General features: G+C 45.6%; 1 protein-coding gene across 1 annotated transcript; it reads left to right on the top strand.

Moving 5' to 3' along the window:
• Nucleotides 1–13,083: 13,083 nt before the first annotated feature.
• Nucleotides 13,084–14,877, top strand: LOC123862491 (interferon alpha-inducible protein 27-like protein 2). The gene is made up of 4 exons (XM_045902022.3): nt 13,084–13,209; nt 13,369–13,401; nt 13,973–14,134; nt 14,657–14,877. Exons 1-4 carry the CDS (start codon nt 13,206–13,208, stop codon nt 14,857–14,859), a joined length of 402 nt encoding a protein of 133 aa, XP_045757978.1. The 5' UTR covers nt 13,084–13,205; the 3' UTR covers nt 14,860–14,877.
• The last annotated feature ends 1,946 nt before the right edge of the window (nt 14,878–16,823 follow it).

Below are 16,823 nucleotides of genomic sequence, written 5' to 3'. Positions count from 1 at the left end.
GACCCTACCACTCAGCAATTGCACTACTAGGTATTTACTCAAAGGATACAAACAGTGATTTGAGGGGCAGCTGCACCCCGATGTTTATAGCAGCCATGTCCACAATAGCCAAACTATGAGAAGAGCCCAGATGTCCATCGACAGACGAATGGATAAAGAAGATGTGGTATATATACACAATGGAATATTACTCAGCCATCAGAAAAATGAAATCTTGCCATTTGCAATGACGTGGATGGAACCGGAGGTTATTAGGCTGAGCGAAATAAGTCAATCAGAAAATAGATTTCTTTTTAAAGCTGGGCAGTTTGTAGCCACTTGTAAAGGCAGCCCTAGGAGGCGAATCCACTGTCCCCCCACCGCCCCCACCCCGGCTGGATAACAGCACAGGATCAGCACTGAGGGGACCCTTGGTGCTTGAGCGCATGAAAAGCGGCTCATCCCAATGGGTGGCCTTGTTTTTCGCGTACAACAGAGCACTGGGGGCCTCCCCCAGTCAAAGCTGGTTTAGGGTGCCTGGTTTCCTGTAAAGATGACCGAGCAGGATTGTTGAAAGGGGTCTCAAAATTCTTCCCGGAGGCGAGGTCTCACAATGCAAGTCCTAGGTATCAGGTAACAAGACTTTGAAAGACTTCTTTGAAGCCCTGAAGGTGAGGGGTTATATAGTGGGATTACAGATACTTCAAAAGGAACCGTTCCAACATTGTGCAAATGAGGACTTGTGGTCTTGGCATTCATCTTCCCGTGACAGCATCTTTCATAGAGTGGAGGCGGGGGGTGGGGGGGTGGGCGGGCAATGGGGCATGAGTGAAGATGGGAGGATTCAGGGCCCCCTGATATCCAGCATGTATGGTATTTTGCCCCGCTGCTCAGGGAAAGCCTCTTTTTTTTTTTTTTTTAAGATTTTATTTATTTATTTGAGAGAGAGAGAATGAGAGAGAGCACATGAGAAGGGGGAGGGTCAGAGGGAGAAGCAGACTCTGCCGAGCAGGGAGCCCGATGCGGGACTCGATCCAGGGACTCCAGGATCATGACCTGAGCCGAAGGCAGTCGCTTAACTGACTGAGCCACCCAGGTGCCCGGGAAAGGCTCTTGATAAAGTCTCCATTAATGTCACTTTGGGGACAGGGTTTGACATGTAGAATTCGTAAATAAAGAGTTGCTGAGTAAGTAAATGAACTCCACTTCGACACAGGCTCCCCTCCCTATAACCCCTCAGCCCCCCTAAGCCATCGAGGGAAGGCTGGGCAGGGGGAGGGGTCTCTCCTCCTAAGCAAGAGGAGATCAGAGCTGGCCCATCCTTCAGCTCTGTCTCATGGGAGAAGAAAGATGGAAGACCCTAAAAGAGAACAAATCAAATGGGCAAAAGCGTAGAGATATCACAAGGCCAAGACCCAAATCCAGCCCATTTTGGGGTGAGCCCTCATTCTTCCTACAAATACATCCCAATTTGCCGCCAAGGACCCAGACCTGCACCTATCAGGGGGTGTTACCCACCAGGCCTATGGGTGCTTTTGCAGTCTCAGAATCTTGAATGGATCTCCCCGGACTCCCAAAATAAACACCAATGTCTGATTATTAACTTAAAAAAAATGTAGTAGGATCATAACATGTACTGAAAACCCTCCAATTGTTCCCTATCTAACTGAGAGCAAGAGCCAAAGTCCTTCCAAATGCCTACAAGACCCCATGCTGCCACCCCGCAACACCCAAACAGCCTATCCCCTCAAGATTCCTCCACCCCTCTGACCTCATCTTCAACCCTCATTCACTCCATTAGTCAAAGTCACTGCCTTGGTGTTCTTCAAACACCTCCTGCCCCAGGACCTTTGCACTTACTGTTCTCTCTACCCAGTGCTTTTCCTTAAGGAGCTACATGGCTCCCTCTACTTCTTCGATTCCTTTAGGTCTTTGCTTAAGTCCCACCTAAGCAGAGAAGCCTTTATTGACTGCTCTGTCTACATTCACTGTTCCTCTTACGCTCCTTCACTTTTCTTCATAGCCTTAACACCATCTGATGTGTTGTGTACTTATGTGTTTGTTTTTTTATGTTCGTCTCTCCTACATGACAGTAAAAAAAGAATATTTTTTTGTTCACTGCTCTTTCCCCAGTTTCTATGGCAGTATTATTTGATATGTAGACATGGTCAATAATTACCTGCTGAATGAAGAAATGAATGAGTGATTGAATGAGTAGTACTAGAGACAGGCACCAAGACCAGATGTGGTAGGACTTCAGGTAGCTTAAGACATAAGGAAGCATACCCAATAAGTTCTAGAAACATCTTAGGGCCCAAAAGCTAGCTGCAGCCAGACCTCAGGGGCTTCTAGAAAGGAGAACACAGGGAGGGCTCTCTCTCTCTCTCTCTCTGGCTTCTTTCTGTACATTTGCTCCGTTTCTCCAGCTCTCTCTCTTACTCAACCCACATGGAGATATCAGAGTAGAACTAAACAGCTGCCCCACATTCCCCACGTTATTATAGACCCAGCTATCCAGTTAGTGTCTCTGTATTGCTCTCCTTCCAAGTTTCCAGGGAAACAACCCCGCTTGGTCCAGATCTGCCAGGCGCCTACCCAGGTCCTATGGCTGTGGTCCAGGATGTGACGCCATGTTCACAAACGTGGATTCCAGGAGCCCACCCTGTGAATGAGGAAGAAACAGCATTTCATGGCATGGCTGGGAGTTGAGACATCCTAAAAAGAAGGTATTGGAAAACTTGTCACTGGGAGATTTCTGCTCGCCCGGTACAAATGTTTGCTCCAAGAAAGGGAGCCACCTTTGCAGCCCGTTCAGCTTGAGATTCGTGACAGGTCTGCTCCAGCCCTCAAAACAAGTCTCCATCCCAGCCCAGGGGATGTCCTAGGTATGCTTCCCTGCCCACCGGCCGCTGGGCTTCAGTTCGACGCGCTGCCACGAGAGGGCGCTCCAAACCAACGCTTCAGAAATGACCGCTCTCCCCAAATCCCCTCCTCAGCAGTGACCGCAGGCCCGACTGGGGTGCCTGCAGGTAACTATTGGAGGCGAGGACCCAGGACCTCAGAAGTCCTCCAACCCATCTCAGCTCAGCACTGCCACATCTCTTGAAGGATGACACCTCCCAGGCAAATTCATTCACTTGATTATGGGTTGGATGGTTGACTCAAACCCAATCTAATTTCCAGAAGAGTGGAGGCAGGAGGCCTCAGGCAGAGGCCGGCCTAAGGACTACATTGCAGGCAGCAAAATGGGGAGAAAGCTCTGCATCAGAAACAGGAACAGGGGTTAGTGGTAGGAAACCAGAGAGCTTTGATTTTTTTTCCCCCACTTTGCATATCTAGAACGTCTAAATGTTCTAATGACCATGTATGGCTTGTATAATTCACTTGTTAATGTACATTTTGGGTTTTTTTTTGGGGGGTGCTATTCTGAATTAAGCTGTTTGGGACATTGTGTGCAAGTCTGTAAGTGGGGACAGATGTCTGCTTTTCTCTTGAGTAAACACCTGGGAGTGGAGTTGCTGGATGGCATGGAATCTATAGGTCAGTGTGCGAAAGTTTGGCAACTTAAAATTCAGTCTTCCAACCCACGGGTATGGTAATCTCTCCATTTTTGGGGAGTGGAGGTCCCCTTTAATTTCTCTCTTCAATATTTTCTGGTTTCGATGTACTTGTCTTGTGCATCTTTGCTAATACATTCCTGTGTTTTCCGGTTTCAGTGCTATCATGTCATTTGAAATCCCTTTGATGTTACAAAGTGTCATTTTGACTTATGTTGCTAACATTTATAAATACAATCGATTTGGCAATATTGTTGAGTTCACTTGTTAGTTTCGCAGGGGTTTTTTGTGGATTCCTTAGTACTTTCTACATAAACAACAATGTTGTACGTGAAGAAAACTTTACCGATTCCTTTCCAGTCTTCATGCCTTTCTCCCCACACACCCCCACTTTCTTCCTTGTGCAGGGTAGACCTCCAGCACAATACTGGAAGGAAGTGGTGGAAATCCACATCCCTGACTCCTCCCAATCTAAAGGGGGAATGCACTCAAAATATAAGCATGAAGAATTATATTTGTTGTTGATTTTCTTCATGGAAAACTTTTGTAAGATTGTGGAAGTTTCCTTTTATTCCTAAATTACTTAGAATTTTTTTTTTTTAAAGATTTTATTTATTTATTTGACAGAGAGAGACACAGCGAGCGAGGGAACACAAGCAAGGGGAGTGGGACTGGGAGAAGCAGGCTTCCCGCGGAGCAGGGAGCCCGATGTGGGGCTCGATCCCAGGATCCTGGGATCATGACCTGAGCCGAAGGCAGACGCTTAACCATCTGAGCCACCCAGGCGCCCCTACTTAGAATTTTTAATCGAAGTCTTTCTATTCTTTTGTAGGAATAATTTATATATTCTGGTTATCAACTGTTTGTTTCTTATATGTATGGCAAATATTTTCTCCCATTGTGTGGCTTGGCTTTTCTTTCTTTTCTTGGTGCTTTTTGTTGAATAGCGCTTCTTAATTTTAATGTATTCAAGTTAATAGGTGCCTGGGTGGCTCAGTCAGTTGAGCATCTGACTCTTGATTTCGGGTCAGGTCATGATCTCAGGGTCATGAGATCAAGTCCTGCCTCAGGCTCCACACTGAGCATGGAGCCTGCTCTGTTTCTCTCTCTCCCTCTCCCTCTGCCCCTCCCCACTCGCATGTGCGCACTCTCTCTCTCTTAAAAAAAAAAAAATGTATTCAAATTAGTCATCTTTTCCCTTAATGATTAAATGCTTGCTTGTGTTTGGTTTAAGCTTACAGTCTTTATCTGCAATTTGGAGGAAATCAGTAAAGGCTCAGGGAAGCCAGAGAAGGTAGCTGCTACACATGTGAGTTTTAGGTTTTCTTTGGAAGCAGGTTCAAGGAACAATAAAGGCTATTTGTGGCTTGAGTTTTTAAGTTAATATTCAATTTATTGAAAAACAAATTAAAAGCTAACATTCCTTAAGTACTTAGGTTTAATTAAAAACTTAATATTCTACTTATAAATCTAAGAGGACTTTGCAACTTAATCAAATTCCCCTAAATACTTTTAGGCTGCATATATTTTAACATAACCAATTTTCTTTCTAAGTTTGTGTGTGTGTGTATAAAGACAAACTGAGGCATATTAAAAATTGTAAGTGTTTATTTGAGCAAGAATTGATTCAAACTGTGCAGCACCCAATCTAGGGGATAGAAAGGAGCTCTAGGGAGCTGTACAAAAATGACAGACTTTTACAGAGAGAAGGGCACGGGAACAAGGAAGTTATACTAGGCAAAAAAGCAGGTTGGTTACCACAAAGTTACTTTGCTTTAGGAAATAGCATGGGTCTATCAAGCAGATGACTCAACTAGTGTTAACAGGCACTTCCTGACTGACTGATTTAAGATTCCATTTCTGGGAAAACAAAACTATAATTAAGTTAAATCTCAGTTGGGTGTTGTGGGGCTTAGCGTAAGTGACTCATTTGGGGCCTGTTGTCTTGTTTTTTAGCATATATGGTCAATTTCCTTTTAAAAGAAACTTTGTTTTAACAAGCAAAACCTTCCCGTGAACATCGGTGAATCGTATAAATCTATAAAATAAGCTTATACAATTTTTAATTTCCGGTATTCTTAAACGATACTTATTTTCAAAATTGGTTGCAAAATAGAATCTTTTTCAACTTTATAATCACAAGATTAAGTTCTTACTGAAGTATACCATTAAAATTGGAATCATAATTCTAATCTGTCACATATAGCAAGTTCTTGTGCACATGTTAAATACTTAACTTGCACAAATTATTCTTAAAATTAATGCCAAAAATAAGATTTTTGTTTGCTTTATTTTATTTTTTTCTTTAATTACAAGCAGCCCTAAATCCCTAGGTTTTTTAAGTTACCCGCCTAAGAGGACAGTTTTTAACGGGATGGTACTGCCCCCTAGGGGACATTTTGGAAATTTGATTTTTTTTTTTTTTTTTTTTTAAGTAGTCCCAATGACCGAGGTATGTTACCAATATTTAGTATCTAGGGGCCAGGGATGCCTGACATCCTGAAACATGCAGGATTGTCTCACACACTTGAAAGTTACCCTGTAGAATTTTCAAAAATCCCTTCATGTAAGCAAAAAACTCCTAAGTATCTGGGCCTAGAATGTCACCAAATTTTACATGTAAGTATTTTTTGCATAGTTTTAACATAGTTTGAACTTTCCAGTAATTGCAATTATCTGAGAGATTGTACTTTGATTTGTTCTGAACTTTACCTAAAGTTATTCACCATTTGTGACATTTGTGATTTATACTAAATATATATTTTGGTCTTTGAATAAGTTTCCTGACTCACATTTCCCCAAACTCCTGGAATTTCCTGAGCAATAAGCATGATGGGAACATCCTTTGTCATAATATTTGGTCTCTTGTCCTCACTTCCTGAAGTCACTTCAGAGCCATGAAGGTGAAGTGTGTGTCTTGTTATTCATAAAAAAAAACCCTTTCAAACACTACTAAGCTTTTGTTAACATGGTGACTTTTGGAAACCCCCTGAAGGTGGGGACATTGGGACCAAAGGAACCAACAGTAGAATACAAGATTGGAATTTTCAGCCCCACACCCTCATTTCCAGGGAATGGTGATGAGCTGGAAGTTCAATCAATTACCAGTGGTCAATGACTTAATCAATCGTGCCTAAGTAATGAAGCCTTTATAAAAACCCGAAAGGAGAAGGTTCAGAGAGCTTCCAGATTGATGGGCCAGAATGCTTTCACCCGCAGCCGAGTCAGCCCCAAACTCCATAAGGACAAAAACTCCTTGGGTGGGGAGCTTGCCCAATGTAATCTCTTGACCTGGCAGTTGATTCATATCTTTGAATCTCTTTTGTAATAAATTGGCAATTTAGTGAGTAAACTGGTTTCCAGAATCCTGTAAGCTACTCTAGAAAATTAATTGGAACCCAAGGAGGGGGGTCATGGGAACCTCTGATTTATAAGCCATTTGGCCAATTACACAAAGTAACAACCTGGACTTGTGAATGGCATCTGAAGTCGGGGTCTGTCTTGTGGGACTGAGCCCTTAACCTGTGGGATCTGACACTATCTCTGGGTAGATAGTGTCAGAATGGGGTTGAATTGTAGGACACCCAGCTGGTGTTAGAGAATTACTTGGTGCTGTGGGGGCAAATCTCCCATACATTATCAAAAATTGGTGCCAGAACGATACCATTTCAGAAAAGCATGTTGCTGGTAGCAATGTTACTTCAATCAGTCTGTATTTGCAGCGGTCACATGCGTGATTAGATATAGATCAATGGATAAAGATATGTAGATGTCTTTCTTAAGCATTTGTTTCAAATTATCAAATATACAAAAGTGTTCATAATGGTCAGCTGAATATTATGTCCAATCAAAACTTAAATAGATGCAAGCACCTTATTCATTGTATTTTCTGTTATAAGAGTGCTTGGGATAAGGAAAATCTGTGTCCTAAGATGGGCCACCGAGGCAGCTAGAGAGTCCCAGTCCCTGGCCCGGGGGCTCTTCCGGGTCCTTCTCCCTACCCCGCTTCGCGAAGGCGCCAAAAGTGCCCAGTATGCGGAAGTAGAAGTGTATAAATTGCCCCCATTGTTTGTGCTCAGGGCTCAGACCTTTGGAGACCACTCTCCTCTGAGCCTGCTGGCGGCGTGAAATAAATCTCCTGATCCTCCAAGATCTCCAGGTGCCGCTTGGTTCTTCCGTCAGGCGATCCAGTCCAGGTTCCGTAACACTTGAGCACATAGATATTGAAATATACACTATTTTGTTATAAGTAGCTTCCTTTTATTTCTCTTGCATATTGCAGTGTGGGCAATATATTGCATGCAACCAGGTGATATGATCTATGAGTTTCATCTCAGGATAGTAGCAAGCATTACAAAGTATTTTTAAATTTCATACAAAATACATAGTCCGGGATCAACAGCTCTGATACTGCTATTGTATAGTGGAACTGAGCAATTAAGTAAGTGGATGATGGAAGGAAGGAGCAATGTTTATCCCTACTGGAGTGGGAGTTAACAGATAAGAAAGGAGAGGAGGCAAGAATGATCCATGTGGTAATGCACTGGGGTTTGAGGTATCAGTATGAACTCACGTTTAGCTCAACATAGATACAGGTGGTTACAAACAGAAATATGAATAGGTATGTGTACACACGTGGATTAGTATACACACATACATTTCTTTGCTTCTTTGCTCTGTAACTAAGAGGGCCTAGAAGTAATGATACCCCAGTAGCAATGAGCACACCTAACTTACAGATGTTGCTAATACCATGCTCCAATAAAAAAAAAAAAAAAAAAAAAAACAGGGGCGCCTGGGTGGCTCAGTCGTTAAGCGTCTGCCTTCCACTCGGGTCATGATCCTGGAGTCCTGGGATCGAGCCCCGCATCAGGCTCCCTGCTCAGCGGGGAGTCTGCTTCTCCCTCCTCTACTCCCCCTGCTTGTGATCCCTCTCTCGCTGTCTCTCTGTCAAATAAATAAATTAAAAAAAAAAATCTTTAAAAAAAAATTTATTAAAAAAAAAAACAAAAAACCCAGGACTCCAATACTAGGATTGAGACAAGAAATATAAAAAATGAACCTGGAGCATCTTGTAATGCCAGAAAGTAATGAGGCGCTAAACACACACACACACACACATGTGCATGCACTCCACAATGATCGAGTGTGTCAAAGAGACACAGGAGCCAGTGGGAAGACTGCCAGTGGCCAAAGCTGGAAATCCTTGAGCAAGAAAATAATTAAACAGTGCATTATGCAGGAGTATTATGTATTATGCAACAAAGTATAAAATAAATGTCAGTGGGTCCATACTGATATAAACAAATGATTAAATTAATAAAATGGGAAGAAGAGACAAATCTTCTGTGCAGAAGAACTACAAATAGTTTTTGAAGATACTCCTGCCTCAAAGAGGTGGAGTGTAACTCCCCAGTCTTTAAGTGTGTGGTGCCCTGACTTTCTTCCCACGAGGACGGGGTGGAAAGGAATGGGTAGCAGTGATTTCACAGTGAAGAAACCTGACACACACTTCCTCAGCCAGGTGCTCAAGGTCAACCTTAACCGTGGTAAGTTGTGTTGCTAGCATGTACTTTTGACATGATGTGATGAGGATTGCGCTTCGCCTCTGTGGTCTTCCTCCCCCAAACCGCTAACTCTAATCTGATTACAAGGGGGAAAATTCGGACAAATCCTAGCGAAGGAACATTCTCCAAAACACCTGACCGGTACTCCTCAAAACTCCTCAAAACTTGGTTAAGCATCCACCTTCAGCTCAGGTCATGGTCCCAGGGTCCTGGGATTAAGCCCCTCCTCGGTCATCAAAAAAAAAAAAAAAAAAAGGAAAGTCTGAGAAACTGTCACAGCCAAGAAGAGCTGGATGGGATCCTGGAACATAAGGACATTAGGTTAAGACTAAGGAAATCTGAATAAAGTATGGACTTCAATTCACAATAATGTGCCAACATGGGCTCATTAATTCTAACAAAGTTACCCTACTAATATAAGTTATCAATGACGGGGACACTGAGTGTGGGGTATGTTTGAACTCTCTGTACTATCTCTGCAAATTTTCTGTAAATCTAAAACTTCCTTTAAAAGTAAAGCTTATTTTGGGGTGCCTGGGTGGCTCAGTTGGTTAAGCGGCTGCCTTCGCCCCAGGTCATGATCCCAGGGTTCTGGGATCGAGAGCCCCGAGCTGAGCTGGGCTCCCTGCTCAGCAGGGAATCTGCTGCTCCCCCTGCTGTGTTCTCTCTCTCTCTCTCTCTCTGTCAAATAAATAAATAAAATCTTTAAAAAAAATAAATAAAGCTTATTTAGAAATATCTAGTTCTTATATAAAAACAACTACAAAATTTTATTAAGGAATATTTTTTTTTAAACTTGAATAAGTGAAAAGATTTATCATGTTCCTGGGTGTAAAGAAGAGTTTCTGTAAAGCTTTTCTCCCTGGATATTTATTTAAAAACTTAGCTCAGTTTCAATCAATAGGAAAGATTTTTTTGGAAATTGAAAAAAGTATTTTTAAGGTTCATTTAAGTATTTTTAAGGTTCAGGAAGAATTATAGGAAGAGCCAGAATATTTTTTAAAACCTAAATCAAAATGAGCAGATATTAAATCGACATAAATACATAAACATTAAAACAGTGTGATCGTGTTGCCAAAAGAGATAGTTTATTAGAAGAGAAGAGAAGCTCCAAAACACTTATACTGGTATGTATGTCAGTATGTGCATTTTGAATATAAAGATAGAATTTCAAATCAAAGAGGAAAAGAAAGATGATTTAATAAATGATGTTGGGATAACTAAAACATATATAGGTATGCAAAGCACCCTATAAGTACCAAACTGAATTCTAGACTGACTAAGAAGTTAATTTTATTTTTTTAAAGATTTATTTATTTATTTGAAAGCAAGAGGGAGAGAGAAGCAGGGGGGAGGGGCAGAAAGAGAGGGAGAGAGAGTCCCTAGCGGACTCTGCTGTAAGCACAGTCTGACATGGGGCTCAATTTCATGACTCCGAGATCACGACCTGAGCTGAAACGAAAAGTCAGTCACTTAAACTGGGTGAACCAGCTAGGCGCCCCTAAAGAGTTAATCTTAAAAAGTGAAACCCCAGAAAAACTTAAAGAAAATGCAGGTGATGATGTATCTGATAGCTGATGGGAACAACCTTTATAGGAACACAAAGACAAAAAAATAAAGTAAAATATTGGCAAATTTATATGAGTATTAAAAAGTCCTTGTGTCGGGCTGCCTGGGTGGCTCAGTTGGTTAAGCGTCTGCCTTCGGCTCAGGTCATGATCCCAGGGTCCTGGGATCGAGCCCCACATCCGGCTCCCTGCTCAGTGGGGAGTCTGCTTCTCCCTTTCCCTCTACCTGCAGCTCCCCCTGCTTGTGCTCTCTTGCTCATGCTCTCTCTCTCAAATAAATAAATAGAATCTTTTTTTAAAAAAGTTTTTGTGTCAAAAAAAAGGGATGAACTGGACACAAAATTCTGCAACATCTGTGAGAATGGATTAAGAGAGTTAATATATTATTCCTATATATCTGTAAGGGGAAAAAAAAGACACCTCAATGAAAAAAAAAAAATCCAGAATGTGGGATGATAATTCACAACATAAGGATTGCATAAGACTAATAAACCCCCAAATAATTAGCCTCTGTTAACTTTAAAAATAAACTGCCAGATATTTTACCAGCAAAAATTGGTTTATTCAGGAATAGCAGAAAATTACAATCCACAACACAGAACTTTGGAGAAAGCATAAGCAAATCTGGAGAACAAAGGCGAAGTAAGCTCTCTTACAGAGGGAACCGGAACTTGGGAGGGCTGTTATAGAAATAAAAAGTCCACTGGAGTAAACTGGGAGTTCAAAGTACAGTGGCTCTTCGTTGGCTGAGTTGTGACAGTCTCTCATTGGCTGGGCTATTGCCGCGGAGGGTGGGGGTAGGAATCTTCCTTCTCCAGGAGTAGCAAAGTAGTAGCTAAAGCAGTGACCACTTGGAAAGTAGGTCTCTTGTTGGGGGTTTGCAACTGAGGAATGGTAGGGTGGGAGAGCTGCCCCTCCTGGCCTCCCCACTCCATTTTAGTGAGGTTTCCTTTTATTTTCACCCCTCATTAGTGGTAAAAGAAATATAAATTAAAATAAGTCACCATTTTTCCCCTTTCTTCAGCAAAGATTTTTTTTTCTTTTTTTATGACAAAGTTAACCATTGGTGAGGAGTAGAAAAAAAGAGATCTTCCCACATACTTTTGAGGGATGTATAGATGGATACAATATTTTTGGAAAGCACCTTAATAATAAATATCAATGCCGTAAGAAATGCATAGTTTCTGACCCAACAACTCCACCTCTAGGAACATATTATCAGAAAATACTTATGCATGGTGACCTAAGCACTTCAAGCCAGGATAATTTATGAGAACAAAAATTAGAAAGAATTTAAACCCTTAAAAGGGGAGCTGATACAAAGGACAGCCATTTGATGACAAATACAAAACACATTCAAGTTCTGGAAAAGACAAATGTGTAGGGATGGAAACCAGATGAGCGGATGCCAGGGGCTGAGGTCTGGGAAGACTACAAAGGAGCCTGCGACAATCTGGGGCTGGGCGGGGTGCGGGGGAGGGGGGCGGCTGGGATGGTGTTGAAAATGTCCCATGTCTGAGCTGGTGGTTCCACGACTGTAAAATTTGTCCAAACTGACAGATGTGTACACTGAAAGGTTGAGTTTTACCATGTGTAAATTATGTCTCAATAAACTTGACTTTAAAGAAAATGTTGAAGAATATTAAGGAGCCTAGGGAAATTTAAATGACCAGTTAAATGAGGAATTTGCAAGGTAGTGTGCACCATGTGAATGGAACTTGGTAGGGGGGTTACATCTTCAGAGAGTGACAGAAATGGGGTGGCCGTGGTGAGGTAGACTGGAAGGAACTACGCCAAAATGTATCAGTATCTCCCTCTGGAAATGAAATTAAATGTGGTTGACCCTTGAACGTGGGCGGGGGGAGGTTAGGGGTACCAACCCCTGCGCAGTGGAAAATCTGCCTACAACTTCTGACTCCCCCAAAACTAGCCTCCTGTTGACCAGAAGCCTTACCAATCACATAAACAGTCGATTCACACATATGTATTATATATACACTGTATTCTTACAATAGAGTAAGCTGGAGAAAAGAAAGTGCTGTTCAAAAAATCATAAGAAGAGAAAATATATTTACAGTGCTGTACTATTTTTAAAAACTTCCGCAGGTAAGTGGACCCACGGAGTTCAAACCCATGTTGTTCAGCGGTCATCTGTATTGGTTTGTTTCTTCACATTTTGTTTTTTGCTGGAAACAATTCTGTTCTTCAGATGCTCTGGGGCGCCTTTCTCTTTGTTCTTCGATGGAGCCCCCGAGCAAGAGGGAAATCACCACTGGGCCCGAGAGCCAGCAGAGGGGTGGGGTTGGGAGCTGGAGGGACAGACCAGCGGAGACAAGCAGAGGTGGGTGGAGGGGTGCGGGCGGGGTGGAGGGCGGGGCGGCAGGACGGTCCCCGGTTTTGCTTGGGCTGACAAGCAGGGGAGGGCCTGCCCCCCGAGGGGCGGGCGGTGTCCCCATTGGTTCGCCCAGGATATAACACCCGGTGGAGCTTGGACGTTTCCTGAGCTGAGCTGGGAGGACGAAGACGTTTCCGTGATGCGTGAGTCTAGCTTCGTTTGGGGGGGCGGGGAGGGCTGGCTGGTAGGCCTCCCGGTCCCCAACCCAGGGCGGGCCAGAGGGGTCGCTTCTTTCCCTCACTCCCTCCACCTACTAACTAGTTGACTCATTCTCTGTCTCTCTCCCCTTTTCGGCTCCCCAGAACGGGTGGCGGCGGGTGCTGTCTTGGGAGGAGGTGAGTTGCCCGGATCCTCTCCGTCGCCAGGGAGGGGACTTCGGAGGGGGGGCGCGGCTCCGGCTGGGAGGGCGGCCCGCCATCCTTCCGCTCCCGGGACTGCCCGGGTGGACCTCAGGGGCGGAGAGCCCCGCTCACAGTACTCGCCCTTAAGAGGACACCTGATCGGGGACCTGGCTGCTCCCCTAGTCCTTCTGTATTAGGAGCATGTAGAGATTTCTTTTGACCGGGGTGGAGGGGTGGGGTGAATACCGGGAACTGCAATGGTGTATCTCGCCCCCCACATTTACACACACACACACACACACACACACACAGAAGCCCAGTGAGGGGCAGTGACGTCCCCGCGGTCGCGCAGCAAGTTAGAGACCCAAAAAGGGCCTGCCTGGGCCTCCTGTGACACCTTCGCCCCCACCTGGCTCCACATCCCCCACTTTTCTCTTTGCCTTGGGACCCCCTCCGAGCGGTCTCCCGGATGCTCAGCGCAGACAGGCCCCCGAACCTGCCAAGGGGCTCCGGAGCGGTCCCTTGCCCTGGGCCCGCGCCGCAACCCAGCTCGTCTTCCCCGCAGTGGCGGTCGTGGCGGCCGTGCCCGTCGGGCTGGGCGCCGTGGGCTTCACCGGGGCCGGAATCGCCGCCTCCTCGCTGGCGGCCAAGATGATGTCCGCGGCTGCAGTCGCCAACGGGGGCGGGGTCGCCGCCGGCAGCCTGGTGGCCACGCTGCAGTCCGTGGGTTTGTTGGGGGACAGGTGGGGGGAGGGGCGGAGAGGAGGGGGGAGGGGGAGAAGAGCCAAGAGCGGATTCAGCGCAGAGGCTAAGCCTGAGGGACTGCCTGTCCTCTCCCTCCGCATTCCCGGTCCTTTGACTCTCCCTGACTGTCCTCTTTCTGGCTCCTTCTGAGTGAGGTCTGGTGGGAGTGGAGGGCTAAGGGAGCTCTGGGAGGGAGAAGAAGGGAAGGAGCCCAGGGCTCTGGGTACAGCCCTGCCCAGATCTGACACCTGGGTGGCCTAGGAGGGTCCCTTCCCCTCTGGGCCTCAGTGGCCTCCTGGGTAAGGTGAGGGGATCTGTCACTCTCAGGGTCTGTGGCTGACTGTCCTCTGTCTCTCATTCCTCCAGCGTCTTCTGCCCAAAGTGGAGCCCTGGGGGTTTCCAGAACCTAGAGGAGGGATCCAGGTCCCCAGGCCTCAGACCTCCCGGGGGGTGGGGGCCACTGGCCACTGCATGAGCCCGTGCGCACCCTCTGTCTCTTCCTCAGGGGCAGCTGGACTCTCCACGTCATCCAACATCCTCCTGGCCTCTGTTGGGTCAGTTTTTGGAGGCTGGCTTGGAAGTTCAAAAAAGGCAACTTCTTCCCCCCCCCCAGAAGAACCCGAGGCTGAAGAGAAAGAGGCAGAAGAAAATGAATCCCAAGTTGAACCTCCAAAACCCCCAGTGGGGTCAGAGAAGCATGAGAAATAAAGATCATGTGCAGACACACCTCCCTGTCTTTGTTCCTTGCAGCCCTGTTGGAGGGGGAGGGGTAAGAGGGGGGGACTGGGGTTTTCCAAATCCCCCACCCTCCCAACCTGCCTTGTGGAGGGGGCCAGGAGAGGGGGCAGGCTGACAGAGCACAGACTCAGTTGGCAGGAGGCTTTGGTTGGTCCTTACAAGGGATGGGCTGTATACACCCAGGGTCATTCCTGGGCCTTCTGTAGGCCTCAGTTTGCCCCCTCATTCAGTGATGGGGTTGACAAAGATTCCCATTGGGCAGCCGGGGAGAGGGGTAGCCAGGATACATATTGAGCCACTGACCCTGGAGCATGTCGCTCTTCCTCGTGCATGGACACTAGGCATCCCGAGACGAGTCACACACTGGCCTTTCCCTGCCTGATCTCAAGTCTGGTGGGAGGGTGGGGGCTGACAAGCAAACCACCAGGACAACATAGTATCCTGGATGTCACAGTGGAGCTCTGGGCACTTCCGGTCAGGGAGACTGAATCAGGGATGGTCACTCCACTGTGTCTGGAAAAATCCTCCACATCTTACTCTGGTAATAAGGGCTCTTGGTGTTCCCTATCTCTCCACTCATGTCCAAGGTGAGGGCTTATTTCCTGCCAGAGAGGTCTCATTCTCTGGAGTTCTTTGTTTGTTGTTTTGTCTTGTTTTTGCTTTTAGGATGAGATATCACAGAAATAGAAATCCTAAAACTTCTGCTTACACTAGATGTCCATCAACAGATGACTAGATAAAGAAGATGTGGTATATATATACAATGGAATATTATGCAGCCATCAAAAGGAATGAGATCTTGCCATTTGCAACGATATGGATAGAGCTAGAGGGTATTATGCCAAGCGAAATAAGTCAATCAGAGAAAGACATGTATCATATGATCTCACTGATATGAGGAATTTGAGAAACATGTCAGAGGATCATAGGGGAAGGGAGGGAAAAATGAAACAAGACGAAACCAGAGAGGGAGACAAACCATAAGAGACTCTTAATGTCAGGAAACAAACTGAGGGTTGCTGGAGTGGTGGGGGGTGGGAGGGATGGGGTGGCTGGGTGATGGACATTGGGGAGGGTATGTGCTATGGTGAGCACTGTGAATTGTGTAAGACTGATGAATCAGACCTGTACCCTGAACCAAATAATACATTATATGTTAATAAAAAAAAAAAACTTCTGCTTCTACCCCAGTAGACAGTCTTGAGGCCTCTAGGGGCACCATCTGCATCTTGTAGACCCCTGTGGTTGCAGAAAGCTGGAGAGAGCATCATCACTCCCAACCTGCAACAAGAAAAATCCAGACAACCTACAAAAAGTGATTTTAAAAATGAATATAAAATAAAAACAAATAACTTTTCTTGAACCCCTAAGAGCTGAAGTGGCAGGCCTGCTGGGTGCTCCACTGAGAAAGACTGAGGCAGGTGGAAACCCCGAGAAAACATCCCTTGCTGACAGGAGATAGGGAGGGGAACTACAGCCCCACCTTCCTTCTCCCCTAGCGAACAGAAGCTTCACGCTGCCAGGGGTAGGGCAGTAAGCGTCCCAGAGCACAGATGACAATCACTGTAGATGAGGGGGAAGAAAGAAAAAACCCAAAACCTTCCTGGGCCCAGAGAGAATCTGCCCACCACTGGGGGAGGGGCAGGGCTATTGAGAAAACCCCATCCCAGGCCTGGGCCCACAGTGCCTGCCCAGACCGAGGCTGGATGGGACCACGGAGAACTCCATTGCCACCCCCCCCCCCCCACCTGGCTAGTAAGTAACAACCAACAGACGTCTACACTGTTGGGCGGAGCAAGTGTGCGGAGACCTTCTCCAAGATGCACACACCAAACGGAAGCCTAAAGCTGAAGGTGGAGCAGATACAGAGAAACCAGCTTCCACCAGAAGCGCAAGGTAACGTTAGTCAGAAGCTGATGGAACATTGATGGCAG

The sequence above is a fragment of the Mirounga angustirostris genome, unplaced genomic scaffold, assembly GCF_029215605.1.
Source record: "Mirounga angustirostris isolate CCGP_5_RB_7025 unplaced genomic scaffold, mMirAng1.0.hap1 SCAF_9, whole genome shotgun sequence".
Taxonomy (NCBI): Eukaryota; Metazoa; Chordata; class Mammalia; order Carnivora; family Phocidae; genus Mirounga; species Mirounga angustirostris.
Note: the sequence above shows the minus strand (reverse complement) of the source record. Positions and strands in the feature narration are given on the sequence as shown.